The 22476-nt window shown below is 46.7% G+C and overlaps 1 protein-coding gene across 1 annotated transcript; it reads left to right on the plus strand.

Annotated features, from left to right (window-relative positions):
• The first annotated feature begins 862 nt into the window (after positions 1–862).
• Positions 863–21562, plus strand: EEF1G (eukaryotic translation elongation factor 1 gamma). The gene is made up of 10 exons (XM_066582725.1): positions 863–947; positions 4037–4195; positions 4375–4438; positions 4533–4675; positions 7579–7722; positions 9084–9213; positions 11035–11230; positions 14524–14696; positions 20943–21067; positions 21265–21562. The coding sequence occupies exons 1-10, from the start codon at positions 936–938 to the stop codon at positions 21421–21423; spliced, it is 1305 nt and encodes a 434-aa protein (XP_066438822.1). The 5' UTR covers positions 863–935; the 3' UTR covers positions 21424–21562.
• Positions 21563–22476: the final 914 nt, after the last annotated feature.

The following is a 22476-nucleotide window of genomic DNA, read 5'->3' on the forward strand; positions in this document are numbered from 1 at the left end:
GCACTCCTGCGATCTGTTCACATGGGCGGAAATGCTGCCCAATTAAAAATTCCACAGCAAAATTGGCGCCATATCCGCAGCTGATTTCAGCAGATACGGCGCTCCCCTGCCTGTAAGCACGCCTCGGCGCCCTCTAGTGAGCTGGTCAGGTGGGGCAAAAGGGCTTTGAATTCAGAACTGCTGTGGAAATTTCAAGCCCTTAGGCCGCCTGCACACGGGCGGATATGCATTGCGGAATCTGGAGAAGGTGTCCGCCTCCAGACTCCGCGGCACATACCGCCATAGCATGCTATGAATAGAGGTTTTCCTGCACACGAGCGGAAACCAATTGCGATTTTCTGCTCATGGAGGAAGAGTCGCAGCATGCTCTATTTTGAGCCGGATTCTGTGCAGGTGGCTCCCATTGAAGTCAATGTAAGCCGTCCGATCTGCCGCCCTTCTGCAATCACCATTGCGGAAAGGTTGCGTTATCCGTGTCATCGCCTAGCGAAGGCGCAGCAAAATCTGTAGTGCGCATGTGCACCAGCTGCCGCATCCGCAGCACAGATTATGACGTCTGCGGACAAGTACGCCGGGTCACCGCCGGGCACAGGGTCAGATTCCGCCGTTTGTGTGCAGCCGGCCTTAATGCACCCTCATTTTCCGCATGTCAATTTCTGCACGGATTCTGTGTGGATTTCTTTAGAAAATCTCATCCACTTTGTTGTGGACGCCGTGGACTTGCCGCCCCGTGTGAACATGGCCTCTGAGACTTGTCTACACCATCAGCAGGCAGCACGCTCCACACTCCTTCCACGTCCTGCCACACACTGTCCAACCGCCAGGTGGCGCTGCCGCCACTATATCAGCACGCCAGCAGAGCGCCTCTTCTCGCGTCGCGGACTGGTGACGTCGCACGGCTGCTGCTCGGCTCCTCCCTTTCTCCTCGAGTGAAGATGGTTGGTGGGGTGAGTAGAGAATGGCTCCGGGGGAATCTGCCGGCATCCGTCCGCCACAAGTCCGGGCGGGCCCGGAGAGCGCTGCTGTGCGCTGGGCAGGGGGTGCTCGGCATCGGGGTGCCTGCAGTTCTGGCGCTGCTGATGCCTGGAGGCTAGCAGGAGCCGCGAGACGACAGCCCCCTCCCGGCGACACCCGGAACTGTGAGGTAGCCCGGCATTGTCAGCGCTTGTGCATACTGCCGGCTGTAGGGTGGCCACAGAGGGGCGCCTGTGGGTGGGGGCCACTAGATGTGGTGGTCCTTGGCCTCCTTGGTGGCCTGCAGCTCTCCTCAGCTGTCATGGTCCATAACCAGTGGAGGAGCCCAGCATGGGGTGTCCAGTCATTGTTGGCTCTCACTATGGCCGCTGTCCACCATACATCTGTCCTAGGATCTGTCGATCTGACATGTTGGACCGATCTATTGCCAATTCTGCAGTGGTCACCCCGATGGCCCCCAGTTACGCCCCCCCCGCTGGCCCGAGGCCCTCGCTGGTGTTTGGTGTCCTGGATAAGACTTCTGAGCAAGGAGGATGGGATCACACAACTTCATCTGTCGCACAAAACTTCATCTATCACCTTAACCCTTCATGCCCCCTGGGGTTTATTTACTTCCTGGCTGGCAGTTTGTATGGCTTGTGATGGGCTCCCGTGCCATACATGTGCGAGCCCCTGCCCACAGCAGCTGTGGGCAGCCTTCATACTGACCATGGCTAGTAAATGCCCTAATCTACGTTCAGGAGTCCCAGAGGTGCTGTTCAGAAGGCCCTGAGTTTCCATGACAACTGAAGCCCCCTGGCCTGTCAAGTATTTCTGCTTTTGAGTTTGTGGGCTGTCTTAATATGAGTGTTGGTAGAAATGATATATACTGCAATCCTGAAGTATTGCAGTATATAGTATAAGCCGTCAAATCATCTCAAGTCGAGTCGCCGAAGGGGACTATAAAGGGGGAAAAAAGTGACGTGAGATAGATGTGTATATATATATTTTTTCCTATAGTTAAAAAAAAAGAAAAAGATTAAAAAAAAAACACATATATATATATTTATTTATTGTACATACTCAAGTGTAAGCTGAGTTTTTCAGCACTTTAAAATTTTTTTTTTTTAATGCTGAATAAGCCCCCCTCGGCTTATACTCGAGTGAGGGGGGGGGGGGGGGGCGCAATACTCTCCTCCCAGCCGGCGTCTGTGTTCCTGGCGCGATGGTCTCCCCAGTGTGGTGGCAAGCTGCTTGAGAATTCTCCCGCTGTCATTTTCCTGCTCGGCTTTGAATTCCCCCGCCGTCAGCACTGTGTAAGTAAGCGCTGTGATTGGAGCGAGCGCCAGCCAATCGCAGCCGGCACTCAATCATTCACAGCCATTAAGTGAATGACTTCACTGGCTGTGATTGGCTGGCGCTCGCTCCAATCACAGCGCTTATTTACACAGCACTGACGGCGGGGGAATTCAAAGCGGAGTGGGGAGAATTCTCAAGCAGCTTGCCACACCACCGGGGGGGAGCATTGCGCCGGGGACACAGACGCCGGCTGGGAGGTGAGAATTGCATTTTTTTTTTCACCCAGTATATACTTGAGTCTAGCTCAGCTTATACTTGGGTCCATAGGTTTTACCACAGAAAACTAGTAAAACTCACTGACTAGGCTTATACTCCAGTATGTACGGTATATAAAAAAGTATATTAAAAGTTTCAAAACTTTAATCGCATTTTATAATTAAGAACTACATATTTGTCGACGCATCCATAAGTCCAATCTATCAAAGTAACATATTTATCCCGCGTGGTGAGTGTCAGAAGAATCCATAATGCCAGAATTGTGCGGATATTTTTTTTTTTTTTTCAGTCTCAAATTCATATGTAGTCCAAAATTGTGACAAGAGAAACTACAAGACACCCCGCACAAAGCGAGCCCCCACAACTAGGAACAGATTTAGGCCTCAGGCACGCACGGATTCCACCCGTGCCCGCAGCCATAGACATTTTCTTACCTGTCCGGCTGCGGTGCAGGTCTTCTCCGTTCCAGCCGGAACTTCTTTCTTGGTGTGCTGTATCCATGCACAGTGCATTTTTCTCTTTCAAACGTCCTGCTTTCCCGCGGATCCGTGGCACGTCCGCAGTGTTGGCTGCGGGTGTACTGCAGATCGGGATGCTTCCGCCGTTTGTGTGGGAATCCTCAGAAAATAGAGCATCGTACTTTTTTTATTTTTTTTCTCGTGCGTGGATGCATCCGCACGCTGGGAAAAGACATCCGCGGGTATTTAATTACCTGCAGATGCCCAATGATTGTCTTTGGGCATATCGAACTGCGGATCATCCACAATTTAATTATGCCCGTGGACATGAGGCCTAAGAAAGTAATGGCAGCAAAAAAAATTTTTGGCGCAGTATAGATCATAAAAACAACCCCGCACACTGCGCCAAAGATGACTGAATTCCGTTTTTATTTCCATTTTACTCCACTTAGATGTTTAGTTCCCCGTACAATACAGGGTACATTAAATAGTACCATTAAAAATACAACCCAGTCTGCAAAACAACATCCTCAAACGGCCAAGTTGACTAAAAAAACTAAAAATTTAAGATTTTTAATTTTTTTTAAAGTGGGAAGGAAAAAACAAAAATTAAGTTGGTGAAGGGGGACAAAGGAGCTGTGTTATGGGGTGTTGTAGAGCCCCTTCCTAAACCCTGTAGATGAAGGGGTTGTTAAGGACTTTAAGGGGTTTTCCAAGTTATTACACTTAAATAGTTTGGGGCTCCCTGTGCCCAGTACCGTATAAAAGTAACCTACTCGGCGTGGCGCTGGGCTACTTGTTCTGTGCCACTATGTGTATACCAATTGGCAAAATCTGCTGGAGGAGTCTCCATTGCGTTTCCCCATGTATTCACATGGAAGTGTTATGTCACTTCTCTGCACGCGGGTTTTGCGCGTTGGGCTGAATCCACTTACGGATCTATGGCAGAAACACTAGCAGAGTCGTTGCGTATTTCGTCTGCGGCGTTGGCTGTGTGAACATGTCTCCACTAGTTGTTTTGCTAACTGTTTGTCTTTCTCTGCCTGCAGACGCTGTACACATACCCTGATAACTGGAGGGCATACAAGCCCCTCATCGCTGCCCAGTATTCGGGGTTCCCCATCACGGTTGCCTCCTCTGCCCCAGAGTTCCAGTTTGGCGTAACTAATAAAACAGCTGAATTCCTCAAGAAGTTTCCTCTGGGGAAGGTGAGGAGATCTGACTCTTGGATGTATGTGATCTGGGTAACGTGTTCGCCTGTGTGTGTGTCCTGCATGGCTGATGGTAACTTGTTCGCCTGCACACGTGTGTGTCCTGCATGGATGGCTTACGTTCTGTATGACCCTGTAAGTGCAGCACTTGGATTAAGCTTATGTTTTGTTCTTAGGTTCCAGCATTTGAGGGTAATGACGGTTTCTGCCTGTTTGAGAGCAGCGCCATCGCTCACTATGGTAAGACCTCTGCTGTCCGTACACTTCAGGGAAAGGCGCCATGTTTTATATATGTGTAACACCTGTCTGATTTCTCTTCTGTTCCTGTCCTCAGTGGGTAACGACGCCCTCCGTGGAGCATCCCGCTTAGACCAGGCCCAGGTCCTGCAATGGGTCAGTTTTGCAGACAACCACATTGTCCCTCCGGCCAGCGCTTGGGTGTTCCCAACTCTGGGGATTATGCAATTCAACAAGCAGGTATTGTATGCACGGCTTGTTCTGTGGGCTTCCTTCCTGCTAGCAGAAGTGTATGTAACCAGATGGTCCACCAAATGTGTAACTAGTCTGAAGACCCATTTACGCACAACGATTATCGCTCAAAATTCTTTAAAACTTTGGCTTTTGAGCAATAATCGTTGTGTGTAAATGCTGCTATTATGCACTTTTTGTCTGAACGATGAATTTTAGGGGTGTTTCAAATTCATCGTTCAGACTGCACGCTGTTATCTCTACAGGAGCTAGAGATTACATTGTATTCTCTTAGGCCGAATTCAACTGTGAAATCTCGCAACAGAATCGGTCCCTGTCCTGTACCCAGCCAGAGACCCATACTCGCCTGTCTGGATCCGCCGTGAGTGTCTTGGCCAGCGCGCATGTGCAGTGCAGGGCATGTCGCACTGGCGATTACTTTGATCCGCGGTGATTTCAAAATTGACATTGACATTGTCCATGCAATTTCCCGCACCAAATGGAGCATGCTGCGATTCTTCCTCCGTGAGCAGAAATTGCAAGTGATTTCCGCTGGTGTGCAGGGAAGAATCACTTAAAGGGGTTGTCTCGCGAAAGCAAGTGGGGTTAAGTACTTCTGTATGGCCATATTAATGCTCTTAGTAATATACATCGTGCATTAAATATGAGCCATACAGAAGTTATTCACTTACCTGCTCCGTTGCTAGCGTCCCTGTCTCCATGGCTCCGTCTAATTTCGGTGTCTTCTTGCTTTTTTAGACGCGCTTGCGCAGTCTCCCTTCGGCTCCGCTCGGCAGCATCAGTGTTTTGGCTCCGCCCCCTTGTACGCGTCATCGCGTAGCTCCGTCCCCGTCACATGTGCCGATTCCAGCCAATCTGGAGGCTTGAATCAGCACACGCCATGGGGCGGAGCTACGCGCTGACGCGTACAAGGGGGCGGAGCCAAAACACCGATGCTGCCGAGCGGAGCCGAAGGCAGCAGACCCATCTGCGCAAGCGCGTCTAAAAAAGCAAGAAGACACTGAAATTAGACGGAGCCATGGAGACAGGGACGCTAGCAACGGAGCAGGTAAGTGAATAACTTCTGTATGGCTCATATTTAATGCACGATGTACATTACAAAGTGCATTAATATGGCCATACAGAAGTACTTAACCCCACTTGCTTTCGCGAGACAACCCCTTTAACATTGCATGCTATGGACGATAATTACTGCCCGCAGCAAAAAATCTGTCTGTGGGCATTTGGCCTTAGCAGCCTGTGCCTGAACAATAGAGCCAATTGCAGAGCTCAGACCACTTGCTGAGTTTAGTGCCCACTAGTACTTTATGCAAAATAATCGCTAATCTTTCAATCATTTTACAGATTATCTTTGTGTGTAAATGGGCCTTAACATACTAGTGGTCAAATGTCATCGTGTTGGTCTCAGACTTGCTACTTAACAGGGGCCGCATTACTGTTCTTGTCCTGCTTCCCCCCATGTCCAGATTGCTGCCCTAGCACAGTCAACCTCCTTTCTAGTCTGTTAGATATGCAAGTGGCCAGGTGATCCTGTTTAGCCATTTCTGTATTTTTTGACCATTATAGTGGAGTGTGCATTAACATGCCACCTCTCTCCTGGGACCTCTTGTGGTCTCAGAGGGGGTTCCACTAGTGGGGCTCCATCGACCACACCCTTATGTCCGAATTGGACAGATCAACAGTTTATCTTCTGGTGTCTAGAGCAGTGTTCCCCAACTCCAATCCTCAGGGACTGCCAACAGGTCATGTTTCACGTTTTTAGGATATCCTATAGTAATCCTGACCTGTTGGGGGACTGTGAGGACTGGAGTTGGGGACCCCTGATCTAGAGTATGAACATTTGGGTATCACGGCATTGTACAGTACACAGATGGTAAAGGGGGCTGGAGGCCAATGGGGGAGCACATTAAAAAATCATTATCACAGCTTTTATTGAGGATTTAAGATTAAAACTAAAATATTAGGTACTGGACAAAAAAACTAAATGCAGTTATGGAAGATAACCCTATCTCAGCGCTTGGATCCTGGTTTTAAATCCAAGCAGTGACATCTGTATGGAGTTTGCATATGCTCTGCTTGTTTGCCTGGAGGATATACAACTGGGTTAATTATCAAAAGTAGAAGGCATCTTCCAAAGTGTGGCGTGTGGCTTTTTTTTTTCTCATTTTTAAAGCAAGTGTGACGTTTCGGCTGATTCTAGCCTTATTCAAGCCTAGCCAACCATTGTGCACTCTTTTATACACCCACTGACCACCATCACGTTACATCATACCAATGGGCATACGTAGATCTATACAAATGTTATCCAAACCTAAAGGACCTAATCATGTGCTGCACACCACAGAATCTAATGAATAGATCTAGCTGAGATGTAAGAAGTTCGCATGGTGTCAGCACCGCATGCCACAACATATCTGCATGTTGAATGATATTGTCCAAGCCAGATGCTGGAGGAGGGAGCTTCCACTATGGTCCTCTTAAGCTCTCAGAAGATGTCAGCGGGGTTATAAAGGAGTGCACAATATTTGGCTTGGCTTAAAGACTATAGGCTCAGCCGAAACGTCACAGCTGCTTTATTTAATTTAAAAATAAATGGATAAAAAGCCTCTACTGCCGCCGCACTTTGCAAGCTGCCATGCATTACATTTGAGGAGCGATATTGTTGGGTAATTGGGATTATTCTAAGAGTCCTGCATTCATGCTATTCATACGTTGGCGTGCTGTTCAGCTTTCTTCACAAATGGGTTAATTGCCTTTCTATGACATTGACTATTCTGGCCATGTGCCTGAGCTGGGGAGATTGGATTGTGAGCGCCATTGGAGATGGAAAATGATGCAAGTACATTACTGCAAGATACATTGGCTCTTTGAGAACTCTCTATCTCTATTAGGCCTCAGAGCAAGCAAAGGAGGAGATGAAACTCATCTTGACTACCTTGGATGGTCATCTTCAGTCTCGGACATTCTTGGTTGGTGAGAGGATCACACTGGCTGACATTGCTGTTACATGCTCCCTGCTGTGGCTTTACAAACAGGTATAGTTTGCTTCAATCCTCTGGTACTATAATCTCCTGATACTTCTTGACCTTGAGTGACGTACATATCTGCCCCAAAATCCATGTTACAAGTGGATGTGTTGTGTAACTTAATACTGGATGACAGCTAGCTAAACAAATGCACGAGTGCTGACGTCACTGCTAAGGTTGTTGGCGCTCATGCACAGCATTTAGGCCTCATGTCCACGGGGAAAATAAGAATTAAAATCTGCGGCGTTTTTCCTGCACGCTGACCCACGCCCCATAGGAATACATTGACCACCCGCAGGTAGATAAATACCCGCGGATGGTATCTAAAAGTGAATTCAAACATTTCTGGAGCATGAAAAGAAATGGACATGCTCCATTTAGGTGCGGATCACGCGTGCGGGAGCTCATAGAGCACACAGCTCAATTGATCTCCCGCATGAAAAGTAAAAGACAATTACAGTGCATCCGCAGCCCAAATCCGCATTACAAATCCGCAGCGGATCTGATTTTCCCCGTGGACATGAGGCCTTAGACAGACTTCGCTGCTGGATCGCTGGCTTCTCACTCAGTGCTTTACCTTCTATGTGAAGAGGAAAGCATTTATACGGAACGAGAAGCCAGCAGTAGTTTTTATTCGGATTGAAAGTCAGTGATCACTTTTAAACAGTGAGCTTTTTTACTTATAAATAAATAAATGAGAATTTACATTCCGGACCATTTTTAACACATTTGAGGACTTTCTTCAGGTGAACGTAGCGCTGCTGCGTATTACAGACTCGGGTACTGGCCCGACTGTCAATCTTCTGCCCTAAACGAACAGCATTATAGTTGTAATTCTGCCAGTTCCATTGATTAGACCCGTGGTCATGGCAAGACTTGCAGCTGTAATACAGATGCTAAAATGCAGCCATATTACCTGTGTGTGACTGAGGCCCAACTGAATGCAGTCTATTAAAACACCATATACTTGTACAGCACTTTGGAAAATATTGCTGGACATTCCACAATGGAAATTTTAACACAAAACGAGTCGTGGGAACCCAGCATCCAGCTGTTCCCCCAACAACCCCCCCCCCCCCCCCCCCCCCTCCCGCTCTGAGCGCCTGGCTGTTATACAGCCGAGCGCTCGGAGCAGAGGATGCGGAAGAGGTGTCCCTGCTTGTCTTCTGCATCCAGATGTTCCCTGCTCCAGCTGAGTGCTCGAAGCGGAGGATGCAGAAGACAAGCAAGATGGCCCCACTTGTCTTCTGCAACCAGATGTTTTCTGCACGGTGTGCCTGGCTGTAATACAGCCTTGGAGTGGTAATTTCCATTTGCTCTTGTGTGATTTGATTTTGGAATTTCCACTGATACTCCATTACTTCCCACAGGTCTTGGATCCATCCTTCCGCCAGCCTTTTGGTAACGTTACAAGATGGTTTGTGACATGCGTGAATCAACCCCAGTTCCGTGTTGTCTTGGGAGAGGTGAAGCTGTGTGACAAGATGGCTCAGTTTGATGGTGAGTTTTTGTCTGGAAATGGCACATATAGGACTCTAAAACAATGTTTATTCACGCTACTTCAATATAAAATCTCTAGCAAGGACTAAGCAATGAGAGCTGATGTAATAAAGAGCAATTCTTGACGGGCCAAGTTTGTACCATGTTACACTCAATCTGAGGCAGCTATGGAACGTTCTATGGAGTACCAAACCATTCGATCTTCAGTTTCTCGGTGTGGAGGATGCCTGGCGGCTGTCTTTTGCCAGTGTGTTGTGTCAGCAGTTAAGTACGGCGGAGGTTCTGTTAAGATCTGGTGGTATTTTTTTTGTGGTATAGTCTTGGTCCATTGGTTGTGACAAGAACCATGAACCCAGAGGTGTACCTTGAAATTCTAGACAACCATGTGCTGCCAAGAATGTGCAATATTCTGGGAATGGTCAGCCATAGTTCCAGCAAGACAACGTGCCTTGTCACAAATCCAACGCTGTTTTATGTTGCTGTGAGGATGTCAATTTCCACAATTGGATTGGCCTGAACCTACTGAACATCTTGAGTGTCAGGTTAGGAAATATGAACAGCGTCTAGTTTCTGAGGGAACTTGCAAGATATTTGCGGGATGATTGGAGGGAAATGACCAGCTGAAGTGTATCTGATAGTAGTATGTCACCGAGAGTATCTGATGTCATTAGGGCCAAAGGAGCCCCACTAAGTATTAATGTGTAAATATTACTTTTGATTCCGACTCAGGTGTCCAGTTACACTTGGTAGGATACTGTATTGTACAAGTCGTGTGTTAGAAAACGTTTTTAACAAAGCTTAAGTAATAACTACATAGCTATTGGTGCAGCTTCTTAAACCCACATCTGGCTAAATGCCTTTCTTGTGGCAAGGGATGAATATCTGACCATAGACTACATGTATGGGTGTTTTTCCAGAGCAGCGGCCATAGCTGCATTTACTTTAATCTTTTTATAAAGTTTAAAGTTATAACCAAACAAGTACAGAATTCAAAAGTAATAATTATATTTAACTGTAGCGGAGTTGGACTGTGAGCTGGAGGTGAAGGTTCATACAGTTCAAGAGGTCCTCAGCTTGCATAGAAATTCCAAGTTGGAGTTGAGATCCCTTCTGGAGTTTACTTCACAGTCACTCTGAGCTAAAAAGTTATGTGGGTTTTTCAGAGAAGAGCTCTCAAATACCGAACACTGCTTAATAAGTGGTTGTTAAACCAACACTGAAGGAAAGGTATAGTAAATAAAGAGAAAAAGGGACAGATATGAGGGAAACAAAGGAACGGAGTAGGGGCTAGAAAAAAAACTGATAGGAGGGGGGGGTGGGAAGAAACAAAAGTTATACGTACGGTGGGAGAAGAAACCGAAGAATTGAGGGTGAGGGGTGAGATTGGTCTCATCTAATCACCCCAATAGATTTATGAACTCGGGCGTACGCTGGAAGGAGATCAATGGCCCCCATGCGTCTACACTTCCACTGACTAGGGCATCTGCAACCAATTCTTCCATGTACATTAGTCCAGCTCTTTAATAAACTGCTATGGAAGGTTCACCAATGGGAAGGGTTTGCAGTTTGTGCTGATGATGAGGTTACGAAATGATGCAATAAACCTGCCTAGGCAAACAAGCCTGGAATAATAGAAAGTAGCGCCATTTTAGGTGATGCGACAACTGGGTTGTGTCACCTGTTCGTGGATGTGAAGAACCACATCCCGTAGCTGTCTTCAGGTCTCAAGGGAGTGCCAGAGCCTGTATGGAGACACGAGTGGTTTCTGTACTAGCAAACCTTTATTACTAGTAAATGCTTATGTGCATCTTTGCTCATCAGCTAAGAAGTTTGCCGAACTGCAGCCTAAGAAAGAGACTCCAAAGAAAGAGAAACCCGTAAAAGAGCAGCCGCAGCAGAAGAAAGAGAAGGAGGAGAAGAAGCCCGCACCAGCCGCAGAGGAGGATCTTGACGAGTCTGAAAAGGCTCTTGCAGCAGAGCCTAAATCCAAGGACCCCTATGCTCACCTCCCTAAGAGGTAAGGGTCTTCCAGTACTCCTCTCTCCCGACTGTGCTGTTGCATGTTCTCTATGCTTCGCTATTCACATGTGGCTGATTTGTAGAAGAAATTTCTGCTATTGAAAATCTTGCATGTGACTGTTTTGTTTCTACAGATCATGATCTCAGACTGTTACAGGGATTTCTATTACAAATCAGCTATGAATGTGAACATGCCCTTAAACCGATAGCTTGAAGCCTTTTATATTGGGATGTTATCTGTGCAGTAATTACTTGGGTCTTGTGGGGCATCCAGAAGGCAGACACCGTTCTTACATAGAAGTCTGCCAAACAATCTGCTGATGTGAGAGCCTGAAGCTCAAAAGAGCAAAGAAGTGCAGCTCACTCTATTCTATGAGATGAATTGCATTTTATAAGTAATACAATTGTAAGTACAGATAGTCCCCTACTTGCGAATGTTCGAGTTACGACCTTCGCAAGACGCGAACGATCTGTCCTGCACAATATGATGTAACACTATGGCATTACATGATTCCGTGCAGGGACCGGACAGTTTTCTATCAAGCCTGTCTGGTCAGATCGCGGACGCTGTGCGGCTGCTAGGCAGCCGGAAGCCTTCTGAAGGTCCCTAGGGCTGACTATGCAGAGTGACTATCAAGCCTTTTAGAAGTCCCCCAGCTGCTTGGCAACCGCACAGCGTCCTGCGATCTTATCGCGGAATGCTGTACGGGACCCATGAATGTCGGGTGGTGGCTGCTTCTTAGAGCGGACACCCGGCAGCAGCAGTTTCGACAAGCCGCGCAGCTCGTTGGAACGTTTAACGCTTTAAAAACAGTTTATTCTGACAGCGGCATTTAAAATGTTAACAGTTCTGAGGAGCAGCATGGCTTGTCGGATCTGCTGCTGCCGGGTATCCGCTGTAAGAAACAGCTGGCACCCGATGTATGGAGCGGGATCCACCCGCTTGTAAGTGCAGGTATGGCTCTTATTAAAATCAACGCAAGCTGTGCCTGCAGTTACAAGCGCCGGCCGCTACAGTCTCCACACTGACCTCTGTATTTGCGGTGCTAACGGCATGCGCCCGCTTAATTGATCAGTCGGGGTCCCGAGTGACGGACCCCAGCCGATCTACTAATGACCTATTCTGAGGATAGGTCCTCAATAGTATTTTCCACAGAAACCCTCTAAGTTGTATTGTGATGAAGGAAGAGGTTTAGGGGCTCCTTCACATTGCCGTATTTAGATCAGTATCTTTATGTGGCAGCCAAAACCAGGAGTGGAACCTAAAGAAAGTATAATAGGTTTGCTTCCAAATACCAGATACAAAAATACTGATGAAATACTGCCATCTGTGTAGGCTGAGAACTGCTCCCAGCGTATACTGAAAACATGCATAGTGTTCCACTCGCCCCAATAAAGGGGTGTGTAACAACTTGGGACAGTTTCACATCTGTGCTAGAACCTCCAGTCGGATCCAGATCAAAATACCGGAAGAAAAAGCTGTGCATCCTAGTCAGTGGGGTCCGTCCGGCGTTGTTTGGTTTCCTCCACAGACTGAGCCATTTAGCCGTAGGGATTCCACCTTTCCTGCTTCCTGAACAGGAAAGTGGAATTCCCCAAAGCAGATGTAAAACCACCACCTTTAACGTGGGGCAGCGGTTGTCTAAACAACTGCGTGAGTGCTGAGGTCATTAGCGCTCATGCAGATCGTTTAGACTGGCAGATGTCTCATTTGGTGCTTCACCTATGAAACAGGGAGTGTTGGCATTGGACAAGCCGGCGATCAGCGATGGTTTTTATGCTGACTGATAGACTAGTATCGCTAAATTTTGTTCGTTTTGAACAAATTATGAGCGATAATTGTCCCGTGTAAATGGCTCATTAGTCAGTAATTGGACTGTGACTCTGGATCAGGTAAGATGTTGTTTAAACTCCTGTAACCCTTAGGCTGGGTTCACACTGGGCGGTTTTGCCACGGAAATTCCGTCTGGAATTTTTCCCCAGGAAATCCGCCTGCGGCTGCTAATCCCAGGGTTGGCGAGCCATGTGGACGAGATTTCTCATAAATCTCGTCCACACAGGACTGCGAATGCGCCATGGCAAAGCTGGTGCTGTGGCATGGATTTGCTGGCCGCAGCATGTTCGTGTGTTTGTTCGTGTTTTTTTTGGGGGGGGGGGGGGTTTCTTCTTTTCTTTCAATGCGGCCACGCTCTCCTCTATGGGAGCGCCGGCCGCAGGGGAAGAGCGTGCGGCCAGGCCACTTCAAAACCCGTGGCTAGGTGCCGCGGTTTTGAAGCGGCGGATTCCCGGCAGAAATCTCAGTTTTTCGCTGCAGCCAAACCATGAGATTTCCGCCCGGAATCCGCCAAGTGTGAACGCAGCCTTAGACCCAATGCACATGGGCGTATTTGCATAGCGAAATTCGGAGCAGACGTCCGCCTCCGGATTCAGCAGCAAATACTGACCATAGCCTGCTATAGAAAATCTCTTTTCACTGCACACAAGCAGAAAACAATTGTGCTGTATTTCGGCGCGGATAGCTTTCATTGAATCACACAGCTTCCGTTGACATCAATGGAAGCTGTCTGATCCACGGCCTGTCTGCAGCTGTCACTGCGAACAGGCCTGCGTCATTGCCTAGTGACAGCACAACATCATCTGTACTGCGCATGAACAAGCTGGCTGGTACATCCGCATAACAGATGAACACTGCGGACAGGTAAGACGGGGTCCGCAGGGGCACGGGTCAGATTCAGCTGTGGGGTCCCGCATGTGGAATCCGACCCGACTGTGTGCATTTTGCCTTAATGGTTTACATGGATGAAATAACGCTGCCATTAGGGGGCTCCCAAGCTCTACTTGTGTTTTCTACAGTACATGGCGTATCAATCTGCTTTGCTTCCCCCATGCTAAAGGTTTTTTTTTGTTTGGTTTTTTTTTTTTTGTCTGCCATTTGCCTGTATCTAATGATATACTAAAATCCACACAAGTTGGCTTTGTTGCTAAACATTTGGTGCAGCTTCTGCTGCACATCTCTTCTGACAAGTGCCTCACCAGCGCTTGGCTATCGCCTCATCGGGGAGGCCTGCCTGGGTGTGTAAAGCACTACTGGAGTACTTGCTGATGGGGATTGCTGTTTAAAGTTCTGAATTGGATTTGCAAGTGATCATGATTAACTTCCACTGTGATTGAGAGAGGTGGGCTGTGCTAGTAGTATATAGCTTCCTACGAGAGAAGCCTGTTTGTCCTCCTAGGAACGAGGGCAGTCATATGGGTATCGTTCCCAATAACACTTTAATTATTGCTTTCCAGTTCCTTCATTATGGATGAATTTAAAAGAAAATATTCTAATGAAGACACACTATCGGTGGCTCTGCCTTATTTCTGGGAACATTTTGACAAAGAGGGCTGGTCCATCTGGTACTCAGAGTATCGTTTCCCTAACGAGCTCACGCAGACCTTCATGAGCTGCAACCTCATTACAGGTATGTTAGTGATGCTATATCCTGAGGCATTCGTGTGGTTTTTGATTTCCCCTGGTATCTTCCATGTCCTATACAGAAAGCCTATGCAAAAATAGCAGAAGAAAAACTGCCCAGCCTGCAGCGTAAGAGTGAAGGTACCTTTTACACTGGGTGCTTGTCGCCTGAATAATCACCGAAAATGGTGATTTTTTTTTTTTGGGCGACATCTCATCTCATGTACACGCAGCCACAGAGCTAGAAAATTGGGGGGGGGGGGGGGGGGGGGGAGAGAATCTCTGGTGCACTTGTTCCTCTGTGGAAGCACAGGAGTGATGGTCGTCCTTGTAAAGGTACCTTAGGGGGTGAAAAAGCCACCAAAAGCTGGGCGCTGGCGTAATTTTCTTGAAATTAACGTTAGGTTTAGATGTGGGCCAGATCGGCACCAGACCTTCTTAAATATATAGAAGGGCACCCAGACTATGATTTTGCTATAACGAGAGAGATTTTAAAGTCATGCAGACCGCATACAAGAAGTGATCAAAGCTATGCCAGTCTGATAAATATATTGACTTCTGAATATTAAACTTTAATACACGGATTTTGCAGACAAGTTCTCGCATGGTATTTTTTATTTTAGTTGCTCCTTTAGCTGTAGACTACCCGGCCATATTGTCTGATGCTATGAGTGTGTTTCAGACTAGATCTCCGTGGGGCCTTCTGGTAATCACACTTCTCAGTTTAACCCTTTGCAATCCAATTTTGGATTCAGGGTTTCCTAGGGGGCTTTCTCTTTCTGCCATTATAAAATGGCGCCATCTACTGGCTAGAGCCAGTACTGTGGTATGGGACATGCTGGAGAGGCCCCCGACAACAGAGCGGCCAGCAATATGCAGTAAGAATACCCTGACAGACGTCTTCTGACATCAGCGGTGTACAGTCTTCAATCAGAATGTCTTCAGACGTCAGACAGTGGATTGCAAAGGGTTAATATTTCCCTATGGGAATATTGCTGTCATTTGCATAGATGCTGGGATGATGTCCACAGCCTTTTATTCTGAGCAAGCGTCCCTAAAGCACAAGCTGATTACTGATTGCATCCCTCATAGCCTCCTGAAAGGGAGGGCTGTCAATCAGGCAGTTGAACTATTTGCAACAATTTCTATATGTGAGCCTTTAGAGAATGGGAACCTGTTGAATCTTGAAAAGAACAGCATGTTGTCTTAAGGTGCCCATACACCTTCAACGACTGCCAGTTGAATGAACGTTCATTCGACAAGCTGTTTCCTCCGCGTCCCACCCATACACATGAAGATTAAGCTCAGCTGAACATTTGTGTTTATCCTTAAAATTTTAATATTGATGGCAGGCAGGTTTTCCACCATTTGGATCCCCACCGATCAGCTGATTCCCAGGACCGATGTCACGGAGGTCAGTGCAGGGTCCTGCATTGAAATTGCAAGCGCAGCTCCTGTTGACTTCAACGTCAGCTGCGCTGCAGTACCAACCTGGTCCACTGCGCTATGGTTAGCGCTTTCTGCTTTTTGTGCTGGCCGCAGTGACAGCAGCCCTGGGAATCTCTGGCTGACCTGTCGGTCCTCAACAAAGTTTTTTAAAAAGGCCTGGCATAAGCTTTTTTTAAGCCAATGCCAGGCCGTATTTGCAGCGGCTTATCTCTTGGTGAACTAAAGAATCTGGCATTTAACCTTTCCACCTTTAACTCTCGCATCTATCAGTGGAAAGATGAGCTGTTCCCCATACACTTAGAGTTCCGCTCTGCCATTAGCAGGCGGTGCAGACAACTAAACTGTGTACGGGGGCTTCTAGAGGCTCGTGTTTTATCGGTCAGTTAGAATGTTAAGTACCTGAAGTCTGTTCACCGCAGTATATCTGTCCAGGTAAAGGACTCTTCCCACTCCTGATATGTCTGTTTCATGGGGAACACATGACTTCAGTGTGACAAATTGGGAACCTGTGTTGTACCCTTCCTCTGTTCCTCCTGGACACTTATGAATGAATAAAGTGACAATTGCTTGCTACCATTACCCCTTGTGTGTCCCTACGCTGCCAGCCATGATTGGACAGTTTTCGACTGTAGGGGCATGCCCTCAAGTGGTAGCACCCCATTGTCAGTTTAGAAGTGCTAACCGGAATGCCCATTGTGAGGTTTGAAGCGAAGATGTTCCAGAACAGTTTAGTAAAAAATGGGCATATCAGGAGAAATGGCGACGCAGGACCTTCTGGCATGATTGAAATAACCTTGATCGATCCAGAAATGATGCTGCAGACTATATGGCCTGTTGTCCGCTATAGATTGTGGGGAAGAAACACTGGAGACCATGGCACTGCTGTAAGATGACCCAAAGGAGTCGGGATGAAGATAGAAACCTTAAAGGGAACCTGCAATGTCCTTTCTGCTATCTTCACCAAGAGCAGCATGAAGTGATGGTGGACAAGCTGATTTCGGTGGTCTGTCACTTATGAGTTAAAGCGCTGTGGTTTTTAGAAACTTGTTACTGAGACTCCTGGACTCCTGACAAGAGTCCAGTTTGTTCATGAGGTGTTCCTAGCCCTGCCCAAATCTTCTGACTGATAGTCTAGCTACTATTATACTGCATACTTGGGAAACAGCCAATCGGGTTGGATGGTGTGGGGCTACCAGATCCTCAAGAATAAATTGGATTTGTGCCTTGCTGGGAGCTACAGAAACAAGCTGTAAGTTCCAAGGCCTCATGTCCACGGGCAAATTCCGATTTAAAATCCGCAGCGTTTTTCCTGCACGCGGATCTGCGCCCCATAGAGATGCACTAGACACCCGCAGGTAGTTAAAAACCTGCGGATGTCATTTTTTCCCTGCAGGCGCGAGTCCCGCGTGCAGGAAAAAATCCGGACATGCTCCATTCCGGCGCGGGTCTCCTGTGGGGACGGCTCCCGCAGGCTTCTATTGAGGCCCATGGAAGCTTTCCGGATCCGCGGGAGACCCGCGCCGGAATTAAACTCACCTGCTCCGGGCGATGCGGTTCTTCCTTCCTTCGCGGCCGGAAACTTCTTTCTTCGGCCCAGCTGATGTGCCGAGCACATCCGCCGGGCCGAAGAAAGAAGGTCAGGCCGCGACGGAAGGAAGACATGCATGGACCGCTGCGGGTAAATGTAATCTTTTTTTTTTTTTTAAAAGTCTCATGTCCGCGGGGCAGGAGGGACCCGCTACTGATTCTCCATTGAGAATCTGTAGTGGGCCTGATTTTTTTCCCCGTGGACATGAGGCCTAAATCTATTGTACATTACCCCATAAGTGACAGACGACTGCTAAAATCAGCATGACTGACTGCTTTGTGCTGGCCTGAACATGGCATAAAGCGCCTTAATTGTAGCTGTGTGTTTTTGTATCGAACTGATACAATGTGGAAATTTTAAAAACAAAGTGCGAAGAGATGGGTAACGTTATCGGGGTCACAGATATCCAATCTTGCCTGCAACTTCAGAATGATAACCAGACGTTTTGAATGGTGATCTGTTTAGTGTATAGTTTGTAGTAAACCCCTTTAATGCTCCCCCACGTGCAGTTATGTCATGGAGGATCAGGGTTTCTATGGAGCATGATCAGAGGTTGATCTCACTTATACAACGCAGGTGTCGGCTGTTTTTGGCAGCTGACGCCCACCCGTAACAGCCACAGTCACTACTCGTGCTGACTGCGCCCATTTAAAACATTTTTTTTTTTTCTTTTATTCTGACCAACCTTTAAATGTCCTGAATGAATTTTGATGGTCCCAAATGATCTCCCCACCCCTGTGATGAGATTGCAAAGAGCCATTCAATGGCCATGCAGCCACGGCTGCCATTTCAGATTGCCTAATACTGCCTTTTAGATCGCAGTACAATGTAATACTATGGTATTGCTTTACACTGTATGAGCAATCAGATCACAAGTTCAAGTCCCCTATGGGTACTTATGTGTTAATTTTAAAAAGATAATGGCAAAACGGCCTTTTTCGCTCATTCTAATAAAAGAAGCAAAACCACATTTGGTATTGCTGCGTCTGTAAAAGTATGATCCATCAAACTAACGCAGCATTTAACCCCGCATGGTGAACGATGTGGGGGGGGGGGGGGGAGGGGATAATGTCAACCCGTCTCCAAGAATAAACTTAATAAAAAGTGATCAAAAAGTGGTATGTACCCCAAAATGGTACCAATGGAAACTACAGTATGTCCTGTGCATGTAGGTGAAAAAATTATGGCTGTCAAGAGGGCGGCAGAAAATAATTGTATTCCTTTCCAGAGTTATTTTGCTGTACTAGTTATAAAAATGTACATAACTCATTGTCTTTATCGTACTGACCCATAGAATAAAGTATCTCCTATTTGATGCAGTGCGAATGCCATACAAATGAGACCCATACAAATGAGACCCATACAAATGAGACCCATTCTCCCAAAAAAAGGCGGAATTGCTTTTTTTTTTTTTTTTTGCCACTTCCCTTCCTTTTTTACATTTATTTATTTTCCACTACTTTAATATTGTACATTAAATAGTTTGCACAATAACTCATCCCTTAGACATCTACAGTGATGGATAAGTAAGTTTTATTTTTGAACATGGACTTGAGAAAAATATACGGTCACTTCATCACTTCATTAAGGAGTTAAAATAAAAACAGGTTGATAGTCAGATCTTTATCGCAAGACCAAAATGTTTGACAATTAGGACATTGCTTCCTCTTGTCTTACATGCTACCTTAACTCTTTGTATGTTTTGGTGCATTTTTACTTGGATTCTTATGAAGTTTTGTTTGACGGCAGAATCTGTCCATGATGTCACCTGTCGGCCTTCTCTCCTGCTTCTTAAATTTCCACTTTGTGTCAGTGTAACATGCCTGATGAAGGTGTCAATTCAACACCAAAATGCGTAGCCACTATTAAGGTTTTTTTATCTTCATGCTGTTTTCTGAGGACCGTCTTTACAGCAGTGCCGTCGTCTCCTGTGTTTCTTCTTCAAAGTCCTGCATGCAGCAGAGGTTCACATAAGGAATGGTTGCAGCTGATCTGCACAATCTGGCCAGGTGGGTGCGCACTCACTTGGTCCAGTCATCTCTTATTCTCTATGGTCAGAGGTCCTTTGTACTATGGAGTGACTTCATCTAGTCTCTCTCATGACCAGGTCTATACAAGACTGAGCTTGTACAACTTGGGCCTTTGTTTGGATTGCTTCCAAGATGGGAGTAAGGCCAAGGTTGAATGAAGGGACAAGCTGCTGGGTTTCTTAAAGGGAGTGTTGAAAAACATAGACAGCCTGCTGATGCCTTGTGTTACATTCCTAAGATAGGGCGCAGCTTGGGAAACTAGTTCTGTAGCGCTGTGGGAGGAGGTGATCGCACTCGGATCAGGACTGTTGCCTGCTGTAAAGATGTGGTGTTTGGCAGCTGTAATATAACCTGATTATCAATCCTAGCAAGATTGTTATAAAACAAGTGAGCATCAGGTCTCCATTTTAGAGTACAGAGCTGGCTGATTGTGCACACTCACACTATACATTATATACTGTGGGGGAGTGAGTGTGCAAACTAATCAAAACCTAATTGTGCACATGGCAGAAATTGTGCTGAAAGCACATGCAGATTTCTGGTTCTTTGCTTACAAAATCTCTATCAGCTTTGAGTAAAGGTCCATTTACACGGAGCGATGATCGCTCAAACGACTGTTTGAGTGACAGCTTTTAAGGAGCATTTTGTATAAACTATTAAGTAGCTACTCAGCTACTTAATAGCTATTTAGTGTGCAAATGAAGCCTTTAGCTGAAAGCGTATAATAGCTCGAGGGCTCTTATCTGCTTTCAGCTCCTTTGTTCTTCGATGGGAAACAATGCTATCAGCACTACCCATGGAGAACTGCTGATAAGGCTGAACGACAATTTTTAGGTTGGCCTGAATTTACCGATCAGCTAGCCGTGCACGATGGCCGTGTGTTTAGCCGCAACGATTATCACTCAAACGATCGCTTTTTTTTGTTTTGTTTTTTGGGGCTATCATCGCTCCGTGTAAATGGGCCTTTTTGCAGTGTGTTAAATGCCTGATTGATAAAACGAAAAAAAGGTTTGGTACCGTATTAGCCAGTAGAGCAAAGTGTGATTGCTTTCCATTGGTGTACGGTACATTCTGGTATCCTCCAATGTACAGTCACAAATGCTGATTACAACACAAGAGTGACCAGTGGAACCTGGAGAGCAAGTACACTCTAAGATACTAAAGTTTTTGCCTCTTTCCTTGGCAGGTATGTTCCAGCGTCTGGACAAACTGCGTAAAACTGGCTTTGCCAGCGTTATCCTGTTTGGAACCAACAATGACAGTTCAATCTCTGGAGTGTGGGTGTTCCGAGGCCAGGATTTGGCATTCACGGTAAGTTTGGAAGAATTAGTCTGCAACCCCCCCCCTTCCTTGAATATTTACAGCACGCTTGCTTTCCTCATGTGCGGTTTTACTACTGGTGCTATTGTATTGATATAACCACCAAATCTTTTGGCACATTACATACTCTAACAAACTTAGCGAGTGGCCTGTGTATTTGTATTGACACCTAAATCTCTCATTTACAGCTTTCTGAGGATTGGCAAATAGACTATGAATCTTACAACTGGAGGAAGCTAGACCCTGACAGTGAGGAGTGCAAAACCCTTGTGAAAGAGTATTTCTGCTGGGAAGGAGAATTCAAGAATACAGGCAAAGCCTTCAACCAGGGCAAGATCTTCAAGTGAGGAGCCTGGGAGGAGAGAGGAGCTGTCTGTCCCTCGAGGAGCTGATCCACGTGTGCGGTTAAGTGGTCTCTTCAGATGCAACACTCAGACCTTTTTAACTTAAGATGGCAAACGCAATGAAATAAAAACTCAAACATCAGCTGCCATGTGTTGTGTGTTTCTTACCCCCAAGGTTACGTAGTGTGTAAAATCTATAGAATTAAGTGAGAAAGCTGCACCCGAAATTCTATCTCTCGTCGGATAGCACTCGGACACCCTATCCATGGGCTGTGCAATGTGCTGACGTGCGCTAGTCTTGTCTGACAATCAAAGAATAGGACCTGCAATAGTGAGCCCTGGCCGTCAGGCTTGGGTATAGCTCGCATCGCACAAAACACCTACACTGTGTCCGAGTTCTGCGTGAGTGCAAGTTGAGGGGCAACTGGGAAACGGTGACCATAATATAATTTCCATTAGCCTTTCAAAGCGGGCAATGCACAGCAAAGTTTTTAAACTACTACTAATCTTTATATAGTGCTAACCTATTCCACAATACTTACAAAACAGGAGGAACAAAAACCAAACCACGGTTACATGTAGTAATTGATGGAAACAGTAGGGTTGAGGGGCCTGCTCCAACGGGCTTACATACTACAAATACAGAAGGTAAAGGGGCTGGAGATGCACACAGTGTGTCGAGGTGGAGTGTGGTGCTATAATCTCCGATGCACCCCCACTGTTGCAGCGGTAGGCCCGCTATGACTGACAGCCGTCTCCCGCTCTGGGACAGCGTGAGATCACATATGATCTCGCGCTATCCCCAGGACGTAGGTTTACGCCCTGTTGCGGGAAGTACCCCACTGCCAGGACGTAAACTTACGCCCTGGAGCGGGAAGGGGTTAAACGTGAATTTGGTATAAGGCTGCATCCACACGGGTCATGCGATTTATTTTTTGGGGGGGAAAAAATCAAAGCAATATTGCATCGGTGGTTCGTGCGATATCGCTGCATTTTCTTGCAGCTATACTGTGATTTTTGTGGCACTGCAAAGTCGCATGACTTTAACACCATGTG

This window comes from Eleutherodactylus coqui, chromosome 11 (assembly GCF_035609145.1).
Source record: "Eleutherodactylus coqui strain aEleCoq1 chromosome 11, aEleCoq1.hap1, whole genome shotgun sequence".
NCBI classification, from domain to species: Eukaryota; Metazoa; Chordata; class Amphibia; order Anura; family Eleutherodactylidae; genus Eleutherodactylus; species Eleutherodactylus coqui.